Here is a 21,507-nt window from a genome sequence, read left to right on the forward strand (position 1 = left end):
AATATTATGACACAAATTTTATCAAATTTGGAAGCCATTTGATCCATTGTATAAAAGGAAGACACAGTAAGCAGCAATCTGAGTCTTAATATCTGCAGGTGAGTGAGTAGTAATATTTTAACATTTAAATTTGACAAACAGAAGGCTATAACAGAGCCATGATAGGTTAAGTCAGTTTACAACTACACAGAGGACTCAAACGCGAATCTACTAGTACTCACATAGGATTATATTACAAATGTAGTAACAATGTATACTGTGTACATTATTCTAAGGTAAAGAAATTAGGATTCTCAAATGGACTCCTGACCTTAAAATACTGAGTATTACTAGGCCACAGAGACCAACCTTCCCAGAAACATGGGCTATAAGGCAAGACTGGAGAAACAGTCATCAATTGGGCTGCTCCCTATTTACTTTCCCTATATTTTGAGGTTACCACAAAATATCTCATCTATTAATACTCCGGTGTTCCATTCATTCTCTGCTGACTCCCACGGCCATGCAATGATGCAGTGAAAAATGATGAGGAAATTGGCAAATGTCCAAAACTATTAGGAACTGCATAATTTTAAAAATGGTGTTCTCAGTCTCCAGCCCTCAGATATCTCCTCTGAAAAAAATCAGCATTTATAACCATCTCCCAACTTGACAGTACTGCATGCTGTTCACAATTTACTCCCCAACAAAATCTATATTATCTTTTCCTTTTAAAGTTAATTACCCAAAACTATTTTTTGTACTTGGAATAATATTTTTGTCTGTCTTGCTTCTTTGTTAAAGCAGCATCTTCCTCTGTAGCGCAGTAGCCTGGACCACAGTACACAGGCTAATCGGGCCTCAAATGCATCACAATATCCCTGCTTCAGCCTCCTAAGTGATGAGATTAAAGGTGTGAGCCACCAGACCCAACTCTTTTTGATCTTATATGTATTTCTACCACAAGCATTTATGTGTAAAAGCACCTCTCAAACACAAATATTTTGTTTACTGTCTTAGTTACATTTCTACTGCCACAACAAATTAAGTGACCAAGCACCTTATAAAAGAAAGGTTTAATTAGAAAGCTTGCTTACAGTTTGAGGGTGAGCCATGACCAGGGAATGTGGCTGCAAGCAGGGAAGCATAGTGCTGGAGAAGGAGCTAAGAACTTACAAGTTGAGTATCAACCATGAAACAGAGAGAGAGAGAGGCTTACTAGGAGTGCCGTGGGCTTTGTAAAAGTACAAAAGTACAAAAGCCCACTCCCAGTGACACACCCCCTTCAACAAGGCCACGCCTCCTAGTTCCTCCCAAACAGTTCTACCAACTGCAGAACAAGTATTCAAACATATGAGCCTAGGGGATCATTTTCATTCAAATCACCACAGTGACCTATTATGCTGCATATGCTATCAGACAGAGATCATAATAAAACAGGTATTATCAATGGGAATGTGGGTACAGATAAACTCTTTGAAAATCTACTTCTCTATATTGACAATGAAAAACTAGTTGCAAGTGATAGATGTAAATATTACCTTTTCAATAATTATACTATATAGAAATGAATTAAAGACTCCAAACAAAAAGCAGAGACTAACCAAATTCTATTTCATTATATTCTTTATCAGTCATGGCTCTTCCATCAGGCCTAAGTAACAACCAGTGGACAATGATTATTAAAGGAATATGAAAACACAACCCCCTCAAGAAAATAACACTGAGCATATAAGTAGGTGCATTTGCAACAGAACTCTGAGAAAAAAATTCATGCAGGAGGCAGTAAGGACAAGTTTCTTGCTATTGCCTATGGCAGGTTGAATGAAAATATCCCCCATATGCTCATGTATTTAAACACTTGGTCTGTAGCTGGTAGTGATGTTTGGGAACTGTGGCCATGCTAGTGGACATATGTCACTAGAGGTCAAAGCCTCTTACTTCACTCCCCCCACACACACACTTTGCTTCCTGCTTCTGTTCAAGGTAAGAGCCCTCAGCTTCTTCTACAGCCACTACGCTCTCTGTTTGCGGCCATGCCTCCCACCATGACAGACTATTAGCCCTCAAGAACAGTAAAACCACATAGATTCTTCCTTCTCAAAGTTGCTGTGGCCATGGTGCTTTATCACAGCAATAGAGGGTAAGACATCCCACAAGAAAAACAGGAGACTAATTAATTACACGGGTTCACAGGGGAGAGCTGGGGTAGGAGTAGGACTGGAGGCACATAAGAATGCCTCCAGCAAGAGAGCAGCGCATCTGGAGAATGCAAAGAAACCACTGGAGTAGTTGTGACAGAGCTCCTCTCAGTGGTCAGGTGCCAAGCTAAAGAAAAGTCCAGGTTTTACAAGAGGGAAGGCACAGATGGAACTGCCTGCATGAGGGCTTCTGTGCACTTGGTGATGTTTCAGGGTGGGGTCTGGCAGAGAATGACAGACGGGTGATGAAAGCAGAACCATAGAAAGCACCTGATAAAGCTGCTCTTGAGGTGAGAATGAGGCCAGCAGAGGAGTGGGTCACAGAACAGCAGCTGTGTGTCTCCTCTGCACAGCGCTGCAGCAGGAGAGTAAATGCAGAAGAACCTGAGTGAGTGAGAAGAACCAAGCAGCTATGGACACAGAATGGACAGCAGGAAGAAGGGCATGTGGGGAGGGTGACATGTAGGGCCCTGGTCTCCTCCCATTTTGAGTAAAGCCATTGCCTGCTTGCTGACCTTGACCAGATGTCCTCCCTATGCTAATTCCTTGCCGGTATCCACCCTCCTGAACACTTAAGGGAAGTTCCTTGTTTGTGTATCCTGCATATTGGGCGTTAACAGCTTAGATGCAAGAATGTAAACATCAATAGCGAACTTCTGCCCTCTGGGGTTCTCCCATTGTGCTGTAAGCCTGTATTTAAGGTTTCCTCCCTCTTTCAATAAACAGCATTTGGCATTCTGCTGAGGCGAATGACCCGCTGTCTCTTGTCCCTTATTTTTTAATCCACAGCCCCCTCTCGGACATGGTGAACGGGTGGTGGTAGCGCAGGCGTTATCCCTACAGTGACAGTCATCATAGAGGGTATACTCATGCTATCAATCTTGCAAAAACGGGTGCAAACTATACCACTTCACCTTCAACCATGGACATGACAATTAGAATGCCAATGCTGGAGACTGACTAGGGCTAAAAACACACTGCAGGAGAACAGACTCCTTGGTGTGCACAGCGTATGGAGCACACTCACAGATACACACATGCTAGAGCCAGATTTGAATGAGTCAGAAAGAGACCACAGCAGAATGACCTAAAAATCACAGCAGAAGCAAATCTGGGAAATTTACAAGTATGGAAATAAAACAACACATTAATCACAAAACAATGGATCAATGATGAAAGACAAGGGATTAGAGACTACTTTAGAGGTATGGAAATAAAACAACATAGTAAACTTTATGAGGACACTGAAAAAAAGTGCAGATGGACATTCATAATTGTAAGCACCCATGTTAAAAAAGATACAAAAATCAACAATCTAACTTTCTACTTTAAGAAACTACAGACACAGGATCAACCTGAACCAAAAACAGAGAAAAGGAAGAAAATGGTAGGTGCCAATAAATGAAATAAAGAACAGGCAAACAACTGAAAAAAAAATAATTGAAACCCAAAATTAGTTCTTTCAACAAATCAATAACATTGACAACCTTTTAGCCAGAGTAACAAAGCAAAAGGAAGACTCAAATAATAAACCAAGAACAAAGGAGGGGACATCACTACCACGTTACAGAAACTGTTTTTAAAAGATCATGAGGGAATAATTGTAGCATGCCCACGAATTAAAAACCCTAAAGTAGACTAATTGAAAAAAAAAGGACACAAACTACAAAAACTGACTCAAGAAGAAAAGGACAATGTGAGTAGGCCTTTAGCAAGTAATTAGAAATTAAAAAACAAGACAAAGACTCTCAAAGGCCAGACCCACATCACTTCATGGATGAATTGAAACAAACATTTAAAGAATAAAATTTCTTTAAAGATTCTTCCAAAAAGTAGGATGAGACAGAATAATCCCTAATGGACACTAAGGCCAATACTACTCTGATATCAAAATAAAGGTATCACAAAAAAGCACAAACACACTCCATAATTCCAAATACATCCTTTTCTGACTAAAGAGGCAAAAATCATTATGAAAACACTAGAATTCAAATCTAGCCAGACAAAGGAGCTATACACCATAAGCAAGAGGTCTATGCTCTTGCACATGCCGACAGCTAAGGAGCTCAGCCTCTCAAGGAGAAGGAGGCCTCATGGACTCCCACAGCACTGGGCAGTCTGGACTGTGAAACACTGCTACTCCAGAGGTGCCAAGACACAAAGGAAGCTTACTGATAGACTGCTGTAACAGAAGGCCATACCACGTACTTGTTAGACAGAAATGCTTTGGAAATGAGTACATTATTCTAATATAGCCAAGCAGTACTCTCAACGAAGACATAAACATTCTAAGAAGAAAAGTTCTCTTATAATACAACTTCTAATAGTAGGTGAGTGGGGTTAGACAACAATTAAGGAGTCTCTAGTGACAATAAAGGACAAACTTGTAATTTTGGTGCTTAACTATATGAGGAACACCAAGCCAGCCTGTACAGAAGTTGGGAAAATAAAAGCTCACACTAAACAACACAAAACAAGTATCAGCTCACAGGTCCTCTGACTACCATGGATAGCTCTTTTCCTGATGGCAGCTCGTCCAGCAAGGTGAGCAAATACAGCACGGGGCGGTGCTGCAGACGAATGCCTCTTTATCATGATTCAGTGTTTCTTTTAAAGTGTGCTATCAGGGCTGAACAGATGGCTCAAGACTTAAGAGCCACCTTGCTCTTGGAGAGGATCTAAGTGCCAGTCCTGGCACCCATATGGGATGGCTCACACCAGCCTTTAATTCCAGCTTCAAAGGAACTGACACCCTCCTCTGGCCACTCACATGCACAAACCCACACAATTAAAGTCTGATTTTTAAAATATGTTGTTTCTCATAGAGGAAATAAGTAATGAACTCTGAACCCAACCCAGGCCTCTGAAGGGTATTCACACTTACAAATAACAATCATGCTGAACCTAGAAAAGAAAAAAATGACAGCCTGTTTTACAAACCATATGCAGAGGGCAGAAAGGAGCTATGGCATTCCTTAATATGCTGCCCCAGTCTAGAGATAAGGAAAGTGTGCCCACACAGCCAGGGCAGTAGTGAGCAACTGGCCGAGGAGACACTGGCAGCGATGCCCTGACTTCTCTTAGTCACATGAGTGTCCAGTTGAAAGATCAGGTCCTAAATATTGTTCTTCCCACAAAGCCCATGGCAACTCACCTAGGCCCCAAATGTCTATGCCCATACACATAGTTCTTTTCACTATGAGAGAGTGCCTAGGTGTGTTACCACACATAGAGACCATGAACTAGTCATGGCAAGTACCCATAACTACAGTGCAGGAATCCACAACAAGATGCTGTTCTTTTCAGTAGTGAACACAATAATTACTACTGTGCACATAACAAGTAGAAAATAACTATGTGAAATAAGTAAAACTGAAAATATAAAATAGCAATATAATTTTTGAGTTACACTATTATTTAAGTAATTGGGTTTTCAAAGCCTATATGAATGAAAATCTACTCAGATAACTTTTCAAGCAATTATTAAACACTAAAGTCAGATTTTTTTAAATATCAACAATTAAATGTCATTTGGAATGAATTTAGAATATTAAAAAATAAATTTTATAGGCAGAAAACGATTTTACTTTTTAAAACAAAGAAATCAAGCTAAGCATGGTGGTATATGCCTTTAATCTTAATACTTGGAAGGCAGAGGCAAGCAGAATTCTGTGAGTTCAAGGCCAGCCTGGTCTCCAGGTCAGACACAGCTAAACAATATCAACTTGTCCAAAAAAACAAACAAACTAATAAAAACCTGCAGCAATGTAAAAGAAAACATTAAAAGTTACCTGCTTTCTCTGAAGTTCTAAGAAAGACCATATCTGATGGAATTCTTTGGTTCTGCAAAAAAGTAATGTATTAATTATTATCTGAAGATGTACATTAACATAATACTATTACAAAGAAGAAAAGTTAATATAGACAATTAAAATTTTAAAAAGCAATATTGTACTAAAATAGCTATTATTTATAATTTTCATATAAAAATTAACATTTAGATTTTTTTAAACAACAGCAAGCCATATACATGGCATTCAGAACTTTCCTATGTTGAAAAAGTTAAATATTATTTCCACAGCATCTTAACAAAACATAATGCATCACAGTAGTCTTGTCACCTAAGAACTGCCTTCTCCTCATTCCAAAATGCCCTGGAAATTAGACAGTGGTTGTTCCAGGGCCAACACCACATCATCAGGAAAATAATAAACATGGGTAAACAAACAATCTGGAGAATAAGCAAATACAGAAAAGTCCCACAAATCTTAGGAGCTATTTATTCTCTTATTAGACAGAATAGGAAGTAACTAAAGATGCAATGGTATATTCAAAATTTTACAGGTCACTATTCATGCACTTAATTATTACTATTATTAATAATTCTATCAATTGGAAATGTTAAAAGAAGTAAAAATACTAAGGAAAAAGTATACCATTAAAATAATAATTCACATAATTACACAAATTATGTCTTTTGAGAACTAAGTGAAAATCTATACATATACCACAAGGAAATGGCTTACCTCTCCAGTTCATGAATAAAAATGAACAAGTTAGTAAGGGTGAAAAGACAGGTTGTGAAGTACAGCTGTTCCTTTCTAACACTACGATTGGAGGTGGCTATATAGGCGCTAACAGACCCTCAGGTCAAGGAAGACATCTGAGTGAACATCCAAGAGTATTTTCTAAATGAAAGGTAATAATCATCTGACAAGAAAATGAGTGGAACATCCAAAGCCAGGAAAGCACTGGGAGGAAAACATGTAAGACATGAACACACTGGAACTCAACAGAACAGAACACAAGGAAAGCTAAAATAAATTACGTTTACGAGCTTTAGGAGTCAATAAGATTTTCCTCATATGCTAAGGCCAAGAATTGAACAAGACACACTCGAGGACTAACCTGGGAAAAGAATATTAAACCATAGTGATTAAGGCAGAATGGTGTTAAAGCAAGATGGCCAATTATGCCAATGCAAAACAAGAAAAGGCAGAACTAGACCCACTCATATGAGGACACCAGGCTCAGGAGAAAACTAGCACTGTGCGCAATAAGAAAATTACAGTCTTACCAAGAAATAGTCCTAAGGAAAGCAGATGCCTACAGGGGATGAGTGGAGATGATGCCTGGCCTTCCCAGTAATTTAACACAGAAACTGATTCAAACCACAGTTAAAATGTTCATGGCAAGACAATAGAACCTCTAAAAGTTGATGCAGGTCAAACATCAGCAGATGACTTCATGACTTTTATGGGGAAGGCTTCTTCACCCACACCACTACTACTGAATTATTTTGAAAAGAAAACATTTAACTTTAAATGAAAAGATTACTAAGTTGGACTTCCCTAAAAGTAAAAATTCTATTCAAATATGGCCACCAGGAAAGAAGATAAAGGATGCTCGCAGCATATGTATCAGGAGGCTCTGACCACAGAACAGACCAAAGGCCTGGGGACTTGCAAGCAGAGAAAGGCCCACATAGAACAAGAAAACACAAGAGATTTTCCACGCTCTTACCCAAACAGTACGGAAAGATACAGAAGTAATAACAGAAGCGACCAACTTAATAGACATCAGAGAAACTCATACTAAAACTACACTTCTAGCACACATACCAAAAGGCACACTGAAAATGCTAAGAATGCCAAGGTTGGCACACATAAAAACACTGCCTAATTAGAGTACACTGGACAGACACAGCACTTTACACAGCCATTTGTATGATCAACCATGGGGAAACATATCCAAGCTTAAAACCCAGGTATATATGGAGTAGCAGGTATGCACACTGGATGTCAAATGACACAGAGTGTAAGTGACTAAATAACCATCAATGGCAGGATGCATGAAAGCCGCCTGTCCAAGGAACCTACCAGGGACCAACAAACCATAAATTCTAGGGGAGGGAGGGGAAGGGGAGAGGGAGGGGGGAGGGAGGGAGGGGGAGGGAAGGAGGGGGAGAGACTAGAAGATAGATAGATAGATAGATAGATAGATAGATAGATAGATAGATAGATAGATACAGATGCATCATCCCTGCACTTATACTAGGTCTACAATGTATTGACTACTGTAGCTTTGTATTATGTTCTGAAATGGAGAAGTGTTGAGTATGCAAAAATGTGCAAAAATTTCCCCCAAAATTATTTCAGCTATTCTAAGTCCTCTGAATTTCTATGCAAATTATAGACACCAGTATGTCAACTTCTATCAAGAAGTCAGCTGAGGTTTTTAAGGTGGTGTAGCATGGATCTACAGGTCCATTTCAGAAGTACTGCCAACTTCACAACAGTAACATACCTACCTGGGTGGGCTGTTTTCCACTTACTTAGTATTTTCTTTTAACATCTTTTCAATCACATTTAGAACTTTCCAAGTTCAAAGTTCAGCATTCTTCTGTTAGATCTATTTTAAGTCTTTTATCCTTTGGATGCTAATGTGAATGGAATTTTCAAATTATTCACTTCCCAAAGCAAAGTCTTGTATTTTCTTCCCATGCTGTGCCATGATGTGCTTATACATAGGATCTCTGACCAGACATCTATACAGGATATCTGATCTGCTTCTGATTCTGGCTATCTTGAATAAACATTCCTGTAGAGGATTTTGTATCAACATAAATTAATATTTCTTTGTGGCAAAGATACAGGAATTGTATTTATTATATATGTGTACATTTGTGAGTGTGCATCCGTGAGCTATAGCACCCATGGAGGTCAGAGCTCCACCATGTAGGTCCCAGGGATCAAACTCAGGTTATCAAGCATCTGCTGAGGCATCTTACTAGGCCCAAGGCACAGGAATTTAAACTTGGAAGCATGAGACAGTTATACCAGGTTTTTGACTGTTTTTTGTTTTATTTTTTTGCTTTAGAAACTGTCATGTGATTTTCCAGAATAATTATACCATCTGGTCTTCTCAACAGATATGTTAAGTAAACCATATCCTTCTTACCAATGTCAATGTTTGGTGACATCATTTTTAAAAATTATGCATTCTGACTTATGTGTATTTTTGATAACTACTGATAAGGAATTTTTTCATATGTTTATTTTTCATCTATAGTTCCTTGTTAAATGTTTTCTTAGGTTTTCTGTCCATTTCCTAAGGTGAAAATCTTTTACTGCTCAGACTTAGGAGATTTTACAAATTTCACCAACAATTCTTTATTAGATATAGTGCCCAAATGTTTTCACCCAATACAGACTCAATAGCTTCTTTTTATACTTTTTAAAATGTTTTTACTAACATTTTATAGAAATCAGAGGACAATTTGCTATAGTAGGCTGTCTTCTTCCACCATGTAGTCCCAGAGATCAAAATCAGGTACACAAGCTTGCCAACAATCACCTTACCTGCTGAGCCATTCTGGCGGCCGCGTCCACTTTCTTCATTTTAACTTTTATTGAGAATTTCATACGTGAGTAGCATATTTATATCATTTCCATTTCTATCCTCCTCTCCCTTCCTCTTCTCCAATCCCTCTCAAATGCATGACATCTTCTTTAATTATTATCAGCACCTATCGTTTCATCATGGTTCTTTCCAAAAAAAATTTTAATTTTAACAAGATGCAATTATCAGATTTTTTTAGTGTGTGATATTCTTTTGATATATAGTCTATGAATTATATTTTTATTTTAAAGGTCTATATTTATAAAATATTAATATTTTAAATATCTAGATTCAGGGTATTTTCTCCTGTGCTTTTATCCTGGAAGTTTTTCATTTTCCACTAAGTCCTGAATCTTCTATTTAACCTATAGATGCTTTAATTTAATCTTCTGAAAGTTTCCTTTTTATTTTTCATTGCTTTTGTACCTCTTTGAAGAGTTACTTGTGCATATCTGGGTGGACCTATTTCTGAGTTCTCCTTGAGGTCTCATCAGCGTTTGTTTCCATCTTCCTACGTGCACTCTGCTGATTAATGGAGCTGTGTAGTGGGCCTCGACACAGGGACCGAGGGCCTTCCCCTGTGTTTTCCTTGTGGCCGAACCTGTGCCTTTCTAAATTGGTTTTGGAGTACGATTATCTGTGTCATTTTTTTAATTAATGAGAGAAGAAAGAGATGGGGAGGGGGAAGAGAGAAGAGAAGAAAGGGCAAGGCAGGAAGAGGGGAAGGAGGGAGGAAGAAGTGAAGAGGGAGGGAAAGGAAGGACTCTTCCTGTGACTTTGAGAACACCTGGTCATTGTTTTTAAATATCAAAGGTAGATGAAATGTCATCCCCCAAGAACACAACTATTTCCTTAGGTCTTCTTTGATTATTTTCATTAATATATTGTAGATTTCAGCATACTTAATACTTGAATTTCATAGGAGGGACATTTTTCATTTGTTTCCATATGGTCTGTTATTTTACAGAAATGGGGATGTATTTTTTGCGTGCTGGTCTTATAGCTTGTCACTCTGCTGAATATACTGTTTAATAGATCTTTTTGAATTTCCTATATTCCCTAGCATTCCATCTGCGATTAAGGACATTTACTGCCTCCTTTCCCAATCTATACAACTTTCTCTTTGTTCTGTTTAAGAAACTAGAGCTGTTAGATAAGTTAAGCATGGTAAAAACAACATTCTTGTTTCCAAGTTCAGAGAAGAGGCATCCATCTAGCTCTGTTACACATGATGTTCTACAGGGGTCTCTGGGTACTCTTAACTAGATGGGGCTCCTTGTCACCAACCTACAGGCTTACAATTATCAAGAGTAGGCATTAACCTAGTCAGTGCTTTTCTGGCACCCACTAATATAATTGTGTGATTTTTCTCTAGTCAACTGATATGGTAGATCATTCTAGAGTGAAACTTAAATCCTTATAGTGATCATTTTTACTGGGATGTGACTTAGAACTTTACTTACTATTGACAGCTTTTCCTGTCTAGTTTTCTTCTGTAATGACTGTCCTCCCTCTGGTGTTGGTACAATGATAATCCTGCCTTATAAAATGAGGGCAAGTACTCCAGCCTACCTATTTTCCGACAATTACTATAAAAACTCATGTCAAATCCTCATTAAAGGCCCGAGGATTGAATCTATACCTGGATATTTCCTTTTCAAGTGTTCTAAATTACTAATGCAACTTCTTCATCTTTTTTGTTTTGTTTTACTTTCATTATTCTACTGGACATTTTCTTTGGCACCAAAGAAGCAGCCCCCTACTGCACACACCTGGCTTAATTAACTTTATATGGTATATTGTTCTACATATTTGAAGCGGAGGTACCTTTCTTGTCAATGACATAATATTTGAGCACATTTCCTCCTATCCACTCTGCCTGTGTCTTGGCTGGGGTATTTAGAGTTTACAGTGAAAGTGGTGGGCATTTCATCATTGATTCACTAGTGCCCTCTGTTTCTCATTTCTCCCTTCAAAGGGGTCATCAGAGTCCTGCTCTGGAATCCACCTTTGCTTCCTTAAGAGCACCCCAGAACACTTCTGTTCAGATCCTTTTCTGTCACATGCACTTCTGCTCTGGGCATTATGACACACAATATATTAACTCATTAAATTGAACAAATTAGAAAAGAAGAGAAAGAAAATAGGTTTTCTCCTTGCTTCTGGAGAAAGCAATCAGTCTTCTTCCCTAAGCTAGTCTCCTGCCCGAAGGAGCACTGACAACAGGGGCGCTCTAAGTCCTGCCTGCTCTGAGTCTGTTTCAAGGCTCCTTCCTAATGCCTGCCCAGCACTTCAGGGACTGACTCAACATGTATGTCACATGCATGCAAATGACTTCTGAAGGCCTCTAGCACTATACAGGTGACTAATTTGATATGTGTAAAGACATCAGAAAACTATGGCCTTTTTTTTTTTCATTTAAATACAGGCATAAAGATATCTTTGACTCTAGGTAAGTGGATTTTTTTGCTTAAACAAATATTTGAGTCTATCTTATTTATATGAAGCTCTAAAATAATACAAAGCACTGCATTATTCTACACATGTATTTATACAATTGCTATCATATAAAGCTTACTTTTTAAACAAAGGATGCTTGGGGGGCAGCTAAAAAGAGGAAAACCAGTAAACTCCTACAAACAGTTTCTTTACAAAGTCACCCTTTAATATTGGGGCCTAACTCAGAAATGTTACAACTTGAAGTTTTCCACCCAAGACATATACACTGCAAACATGTCAGGCAGCTAAGCTGATGCACTGAGGGGAACTGTCTGAAGGATGACTGTGCTGTTCAGCACCATCATCAAAGCAGCACACAACACCAGACAACATCAGACACAGGTGACGTCTAAGAACGCGGTGGCAGAGTGCTGCCCAGCATGCACAAGGACCCCAGCACCAAGCTAATTACTTAATCCTCAAAGCTTACACATAAAGAAGCAGATTTCATGATTAGTAGCAGCACTCAAACACTCAGTATTGCAAATGTACTCTTAGGCCATTATTATAAGAATTAAACAGTAAAGTGAATTCACTTTACTCCTTACTTAAATTCTTATATGGACCAAGCCTTAAAACTGGTTTTTTTTTCCTGTTGTTTGTATTCAGTACTAGAAGTCAACCTAAGCAAAGCCTTGTACACAAGTGTCACATTCCAAGTCCCAAATATAATATTTAACAAAAGGCTTCCATATTCCAAGTGTGGCATAAAAAACATTGTAATTAATCTAATCTGACTTCAAAAATATCAACTCTATTCACAATAGCTTAAAATTCCCTACAAGGTCTACACTTTGTACAGTCACTACAATTTTTAGCTATTTCCCTTACTTGTTACAGCTTCCTCCCCTTCTAAATTTAAATGTAATATTTAAATTACACCTACAGGTCCAGTGGTAGAATACATTCTTAGGGGAGGTCCTGGGTTCACTACCCAGCACCAAAAAAGTAAAGCAAAGGTGAAACTGTGTAATAATCAACACAGCAGACATCTAGCCTATGATGGGAAGGACACACTTAACAAAATCCATCCTACACGAGTGTGCAAAGATATAAGGATCATAATAAAGTAGAATTTTTCCAAAAACTTAATGGATACAAGTAATTTCTAACATTTATGCAATGAAACACTACAGATGTTTTGTTTTAGTACCCTGTGCGTGCTAAGCATTGTTCCACTTTGTAAAATCAAACCACAATGCCTGTGCACAGACTCGAGTGACAAGAAGATCATTTCTATGGGAAGAAGACACCGTCAGCCTCAGGCAGCTGAGATGCCAGCCAACACAACGGACTGCAGACAGCTCTGGAAGAAGCCAAATGGGAATCTGCCCTAGAGACTTTTCAAAGTCAACAAGGAATTTCCCAAGAATATAAATGGCAAAAGAAGGATATTTCCAGGGAAGATACAACCACAGCACTGACATCATATGCCTGGGTAGTGTACACAGCACTCACACATCACAGAATGAGACAGATAGCACACTAGGAAGAACCTCTTACAGAGAGACACACACAGTGTACAGTCCCTTACATGTCACAGGAGAAAGCCCTGATCTGCACACTGCCCATCCATTCACTCCCCATGCCTGATCTGCACACTGCCCATCCATTCACTCCCTATGCTTGATCTGCACACTGCCCATCCATTCACTCCCTATGCTTGATCTGCACACTGCCCATCCCATCCATTCACTCCCCATGCCTGATCTGCACACTGCCCATCCATTCACTCCCCATGCCTGATCTGCACACTGCCCATCCATTCATTCCCTATGCTTGATCTGCACACTGCCCATCCATTCACTCCCCATGCCTGATCTGCACACTGCCCATCCATTCATTCCCTATGCTTGATCTGCACACTGCCCATCCATTCACTCCCCACGCTGGTCTGTTCTGTTTTTTAGAACATGGCTTCTTCTTATCATGGCCTCAACTATTTTTCTAGTGCTCTTTCGCTTTCATTCACTTTCACTCTTTAACCATAAGAATTAGAGCCAATAATTTATATATAATATAGCCATCTGGACAAGTAAATTCTAAAAAGTGATGTAGAATTATTAATGTTCTGAACACAATTCTAAAGTCAAATGAAATACAGTAAGCAATTAACACAGGTCTTATATTTAAAAAAAAGGCTTAACCTAAAGACATTGAAATACACTTTAGCAAAATACACAGAAAATCTAAATATTTAAATTTAGTTAAATACATCAAATCTTACAAACACACATTAAGATTAAAATATCTATCTTAACAGTTCCTTTGAAACAGAAGTCACTTGTAATTAAACTAATGTGAATGACTGATGTACATACAGATCTAAAACATATTAAAAATGTTTCAACCTTTTCCACTATGATGAGGTCTCCAACTTGTATGTCTGAACTCTTCACTTGCACTTTACCTTAAAAAGAAGAAGAAGTACAATTAACTCAGGGAAACAGAAGCGCACCAGAGAGTAACTTTGGATAAGTAACACTAAAACAACTCTAGAGCAAAAAAACAAACATACGAATTTTTAAAACTTAAAAGCAGATATTTGTCTCTCCACATTTTCAAGTTACATTTCAGATATACAGTCACACATAATCAATATTGTTACTAAACTACCAAACACAACTAAATAATTACCCCCTAATAATAGTAAAAATAAGAAAACAAGGGGTTCCTCATGGTAATTTAGTAAGGATCACATGTGGAAGGTTCATCACATATTTACACGTTAGTGTTTCAGTTCTTAGTGAAGTTAGCAATGATCAGGAAAATTACTAAATAAAAAAATTTGGTGACTGAAACAGTATTATGGAGATGTACAAATCAATACCACAAATTATGCTGGTTGGCATAAAACACACAGAGAAAATAAAGCAAATGATATATAACATCATCAGTCACTAGTATCTTTGCCAATACAGGACAGAACTGAAAACTGACAATTTTACTACTTAAAGTAATTGTTTTAAAGCCGGGCGGTGGTGGCGCACGCCTTTAATCCCAGCACTTGGGAGGCAGAGCCAGGTGGATCTCTGTGAGTTCGAGGCCAGCCTGGACTACCAAGTGAGTTCCAGGAAAGGCGCAAAGCTACACAGAGAAACCCTGTCTCAAAAAAAACCAAAAAAAAAAAAAAAAAAAAAGTAATTGTTTTAAGTACATATTTGAGTAAATCCTTAATATCTAATAGATATGGAATAGCTGTTAATAAAGATGAATATGTATTATACTTAAGTATCTACAACATATTATGTACAATGTGATGTTCGGCAGACAATCTGATACTCTGTCTCAGCCCCCTTCCGCTTTTCAGGACAACCATGCACCCATGGTCTGTGATAGAGCATAGCACACCAATAGGTTGGTTTGCAACTTTGACATCATTTGATTCTGACTGCCAGTAGAGTCGGAAGCTTTACTAACACTAACTACCAGCGTGGTGGTATTGTGTTCCCCAAAATATTGTGCACCCTAATAAACTTATCTGGGGTCAGAGACAGAATAGCTACAATATTAAACATAGAGGCTAGGCAGTGGTAGCACACGCCTTTAATCCTAGCATTCCAGAGGCGGAAATCCATGTGTTCAAGGATACAGCCAAGCATGGTGACTCATGCCTTTAATCCCAGAAAGCAAGCCTTTAATCCCAGGGAGTGGTGGTAGAAAGCAAAAAGGTATATAAGGCGTGAGGACCAGAAACTAGCAGGATTTGGCTGGTTAAGCTTTTAGGTTTTGAGCAGCACAGTTCAGCTGAGATTCATTCTGGATGAAGACTCAGAGGCATCCAGTCTGAGCAAACAGGATCAGCTGAGGATCCGGCGAGGTGAGGTAGCTGTGGCCTATTCTGTCTCTCTGATCTTCCAGCATTCACCCCAATACCTGGCTCAGGTTTGATTTTATTAATAAGAACTTTTAAGATTCATACTACAGACCAGAGTTATTACTGAGTTTTACTCCTACCAGCTTCTCATTAATCCTTATTTCCTAACACCTCCTGATGAAGCCGAGTCTCACTGGCACCGCAGTTCTGGAATTGCTTTGTTTAGCACACAGTACATCTTTATTACTACATTGTCTTGTGTTCTTCAATGAGGCAAACCAGAAAGGCTACAACTACTTTTTATTAATAAAACAGCAATGTTCTTTAGAATTACATGTAAAACAAATCATACCATAGCTTCCCAGCCAGTGAGTGTAAGTCTAAACACTGGTAGAAAACACTTACAAATTAGTCTTTTAATCACTGCAAACACGGTCACTCGAAGCCTCCAGCCACTGTTGTTCTCACAGCTAAGTATGAAATAGTAAGGGCCACTGACTTTTTGGCCACTCTCCACAGAATCCCTACTCTGTCTTTCAATTCATTTTCTCTCCCGACTAGCCAATTCACTTTGCCTTCCTTCTGCCTTTTTACATTTTGAATAATACATAAATTAAAAATAAGGAAAAGAAAAGAAAAACCTGTAGTTAAAAGATGTAATATAGTAAAATGTTTAAAATAATTTTAAAACATAGAAAGCATACTCATTTTTTATTTTTTTATACAATCCTTAAATCCCCCAAAAGTTGGTTATTTTACTGTACGATAACAGACATTACATATATGTAATGGCCTTTAATATTTAGACATGCTATATATAAGTGACTGCTTTTTATGTCTATGGAATCGATGATTACATGTTTATGGTAAATAGTGTCAAAAGTTTTGAGACAATCATTCTACGCTATAAACAAAAAATTAGAAGGCTAAGCTGGTCATAGTGGTGTATGTCGATTGTCTCCGTCACCACTCAGAAGGCTGAAGCAGGAGGACCACTTGACCACAGGAGTTTGAGATAAGTGTGGGCTATATCAAAAGACTATCCTTTAAAAAACAATCTCTAGTGGGCTAAACATCAAACCATGTAGCATCTGGCTAAACTGTCTAGTTAAAAGTTCACGTTTTTACATTTTGAAGATCTGTTCACATTGTTAATAGGACCTAATTTCCTGGGCAGATTAACCTTACACTCACAAGGCTGCTTGCTTTTTATTTGGTAATGTTGTCACTACAGAACCTGAATAGCTGCTCCCTTCCATGCTCTGGCAGGGAACCCTGGGGAACTGGAGGAGCCACCTGCTCTGCACAGCCACCACAGGACCCATCCCTGTGCTGCCAAGGCAGAAGGGCTGACCGGCCCTGCCAGAGGAAAGCATCCACGTGGCTTACCCTAAAACCAGGATCTCCTCTAGGAAGAGCAAGGAGTACAGCTGCGTGTTCCTGCTCGGAGGCTCCTTACACACATGCCCTGTCTCTCCTCACTTTAAGCCGTATATGCAGAATACAACCCAAAACAGACTCCACTGTAATCTCTCTACTTCAATCTGAACTCTAAAGAACTGAAAAACAGAAACATTAGGTTTATCTCCATCCCCAAACTTCCATTATTTGACAGTAACTTAGAAGATAATTAAGATTTGTATAATAACATACAAGTTCTTTATAACTGACCTCAAGCCAGTGTTCTGCCTTTTCTAGTGTCCACTGCTGTTCCCACTGGCCTGCTCTGTGCCTACCTAGTATCTCACCCTACACCCGCACAACGGTCATTGCTTACTCTCACTCCTGTGCTTGTTCCAATAACAAAACCTCTCTATCCCCGAACTCTTAATCACACAGCAAACATAATTCTGCAAACTTACAGTGTTTGTATTTTTTACACACTGTACTGGCAGGTTTTGTGTCAATTTGACACAAGCTAGAGTCATCAGAGAGGAAGGAGCCTCAGTTGAGGAAATGTTTCCCTGAGATCCAGCTATAAGGCATTTTCTTAATTAGTGATTGATGGGGGAGGGTCCAGGCCATTGTGGATGGTGCCATCCCTGGGCTGGTGGTCCTGGGTTCTATAAGAAAGCAGGCTCAGCAAGCCATGGGGAGCAAGCCAGTAAATAGTACCCTTCCATTTCCTCTGCCTCAGTTCCTGCCACCAGGTTCTTGCCCCGTTTGAGTTCCTGTCCTGACTCCCTTCAGTGACACAGCAATGTGGAAGGGTAAGGCGTATAAACCCTTTCCTCCCCAACTTGCTTTTTGGTCATGGTGTTTCATCTCAGTAATAGACACCCTAAGTAAGAGAAACACCTTTAATGCTTATACACTTAATCTTAAAAATGCCACGAATATTCAGTATCTGAGTGGATATGAAACTTCAAAATGAGGTGGCATGCTCCACTCCACTTTTAAAAAAACTAAAACCAAACAAACAAAACCAAGTATCTATCCGATGACCAAGCAATTTCACTTTTAGGTACTTCTCTAAAAGAAACTAAAACTTAAATGAAAACATCCTTAGAAGTTTTGCTCAGAATAGCCAAAAGCTGGGAAGAGCCAGGTACGCATCTCTGAGAGAGAAAATGATTGTAGAATGGAATCCTCCTGGGTAGCAGCAAAACTGGTCTATATACCATCAGACCTAGACTACAAAAGCATACTGAAAGAAGCAAACACAACAGTGTACACATGACTGTTTGTGTCAATTACTAGAAAAACTAACAAATAAAACCAAATTAAACTACATTAAAGCACTGTTAGGCGGACTCCAACAGTGACTCATCTTTTGCACCTGGTCTCTTGGCCTTCTCAGTGTTTTGGTTTTGAGGTCCACTCATGCCGTGGCACATATCATCAGTAGCTGTTTTGGTGTCTTGGCCCAGAAGAGCCCTCTTGTGTGGGTGGACTGCAGTTGGCTTGGTATCAGTTGTCAACTGAGAAGTACATCAAACCCCAAATGAGACATGCAGAAGAATGCAGCACCTCCACTGTCCCAGCCCTGGCCTAGGGAACTTCCTCCTACATATGACAAACATCAAAAATGTAAAAGGTCATATGGCACGTCAGGAGGTGTTCAGTGTGACAGAAAGCAATGATAAGAGCAGAGCACAGAAATGCCTGTGAGTGGAAGAGTGGACATGGGGACAGTTGGAGAAGTCCCTGCCTCAAAATGTGATGGACTGGTGTTACAGCTCAATGGTAGAGCACTTATACAAAATCCTGGGTTCAATTCCCTGTGTCACCAAAACAGCAGCAATAAAGCACCAGTAACTACTGAGTACCTGGGCCAAAGCAAAGGTCAGTACATGTCCTAAAAATAGCATGCTCAACGCACCAAAAGCTCTTACAGCCAGTGCAGTACTGCATGCCTGGAATCGCAGCACTTCTGAGTTTGAGGCTAGCCTGGGCTACATGGTGTTACCACTGTCTGGAAAAAATTAGCCTCAGTCGTAACTATGTATCTTTTACAGCTCTGAAGCATCTCTTACCAACCTGAAAATGTTACCATTAAAAGAAGACTTCTAGCCCCATGTGGTGACCTATGTCTGTAATTCTAACACTTGGGAGGCAGAGACTGACTATCTCTGTGAGTTCAAAGCCAGTCTTGCCTACACAGCAAGTTTCAGACCAATTAGAACTACATAATAAAACTCTGTTGCAAAACAAAAAACAAAAAAGATAGAGTTCTATTTTCAGCCAACACAAAGCTGCCCAGTCTCATTTACCTTAACTAACCCTCAGCGCCTTTTATTTCTGAATGTGAGATGCTATATTCTTCCTTGGCTAGCTGATTTAACTGAGTTAGAAACTATTAGTTCTGGAAGTCAAGAATTACAAGTCTCCCCACCAGCTTCATATAGACAACACCTCTAGAATAAGGTTAGCCTACGAACAGCTGCCCAGGTTACTTTCCTGAAGTGTCAAGACTGTTCTTGCTAAACCTTTCTTCTTGTTCCTACAGAGGTGTCTGATGAGTGCCCTTTAATGTCAGAGGCCCCCCATACCACCTGTAGACCATACAACACTGCCAGTTTCAGGAAGTGCACTTTAAGTATCCTACTCTTCACTGGGTAAATAAATAACCTTGGCCTCTACCCTGAGAGAGAGGTTGACATCTGGGTCCCCTGCCATGCTTGGTCACCTTACAAGTAAACTGTAATTTGAAGGTGGGAAACAACGAAAGAAAGAAAGGAAGAAAAGGAAAGAAAAAAGAGAGGGAGGGAGAAAGGCAAGAAGAGAGGAAGAGAAGGACATGGAGGGGAGGTAGGAGGAAGAGAGAGAGAAATAGGGGAGAGAGGGACAGGGAAGGGAAGGAGGGGAGAGGAAGAGAAAAGAAAGGGAGAGAGAAAGAGGGGAGGAGGGAGAGACTATGAAGGAGAGAAAGAAGATGAGAGCAAATGCCTGAAGTATGTGAAGCGAGTGCCCAGAGAACAGTGGAAAAGGACCACAGAGAAGCCCATCTGACTACAAAATCTCAGCAGTCCACATTGACAGCAAGATACTCCAGCAACTCAGGCCTTCTTAAACCATGGATCACGGCTGAAGGCCAGGCTCAGAAAACTATCAACCGTAAAGGGCTCTGGATGAACAACACCCCAAGTTCAAACTCAGAAGAGTAAGGGACCGCAGCCTTTCTAGACAGCCCTGGGTCATGCTCCCCCACTGCTTCGCCACAGCCTGGGTTCAAAACAACAACATGCACACTTTGCACTAAGCAATGACAAGGAATGCTCCCGAAAAGCCCTGGCTCAGATGAAAGACTACTGGCTGCTAGGAATCGCTGCACTTCTACTAGCACATGACGTTTTCTGCTCTTACAGAACTGGTTTCATCAATGGTTTAATCATGGAAAACAGATTTTAATGTATTCCTATTGCTATTCCTTAGCATGTATCAAAGGAATAGACGTTTGAACTGAACTGTGTTTGAAATATTAACTTGCTATTCTTGTGAAGATTCAGTTTTAGCACTCACAATGGGGACTCATAACCTGTTTGAACTCCAGGGAAACCAATGCCCTCTTTTGAATTCCACTAGTGCACATACACAGAAAAAAATAAACATGTTTTAAAATGATAAGTTTTAGGACTGGGGCTGATTTAAGATTAGGAAAAGATTACTAAAAATTCCTCAAATGAGCCTAAACATAATTTCGCATTTTGTACTACATATGTATGTGAAACAGCATTCTCATCATATCATTGATAACAAATCATCAAAGTATTGGTCAAAGTGAAAAGCATTGAAGCTGTTCTATATCCTGAAGTATCAAATACTCACCCAAAGATTTAATTCTTTTAAGTGGAAAATTTAAAAGAGACAGAAAATACCATGGCAACCTCATAAAGCCCAATACAGGTATAAATGGATACTGAAAAGTAGAGAGGCAGAAAAAAATATAAAGAAATAAAGTCTTTCTTTTCTTGTTTAATGACACTCTGAGTCAAGTTTATTTAATGAAAATCCTAATTCAGGACACTCAGTGGACAGCAACCATAGGAAACATGAAGAAAATTATACCGACCCTGTAATAAACAAAATATTAACAGAGGAAACTTTAAAAGACATAAAAGTAAAGGGAGAGGTAATGGTAATTCTCCCCAGGCTGAACAATACATTTAA

At 39.2% G+C, this 21,507-nt stretch overlaps 1 protein-coding gene across 6 annotated transcripts in view; it reads right to left on the reverse strand.

Annotated features, from left to right (window-relative positions):
* The window catches only part of Atp9b (ATPase phospholipid transporting 9B (putative)), a 242,264-nt gene that overhangs the window by 163,572 nt on the left and 57,185 nt on the right, over positions 1-21,507 (reverse strand). For all 6 annotated transcript variants that reach the window (XM_052742665.1, XM_052742667.1, XM_052742669.1 and 3 more), the window contains exons 6-7: positions 14,432-14,490; positions 5,972-6,023 (exon numbers count right to left, since the gene is read on the reverse strand). In XM_052742665.1, the coding sequence (XP_052598625.1) occupies positions 5,972-6,023; positions 14,432-14,490 (111 nt within the window). The remainder of the gene's footprint in view (positions 1-5,971; positions 6,024-14,431; positions 14,491-21,507) is intronic.

This window comes from Peromyscus californicus, unplaced genomic scaffold, assembly GCF_007827085.1.
Source record: "Peromyscus californicus insignis strain IS unplaced genomic scaffold, ASM782708v3 Scaffold_17__1_contigs__length_78620276, whole genome shotgun sequence".
NCBI lineage: Eukaryota > Metazoa > Chordata > Mammalia > Rodentia > Cricetidae > Peromyscus > Peromyscus californicus.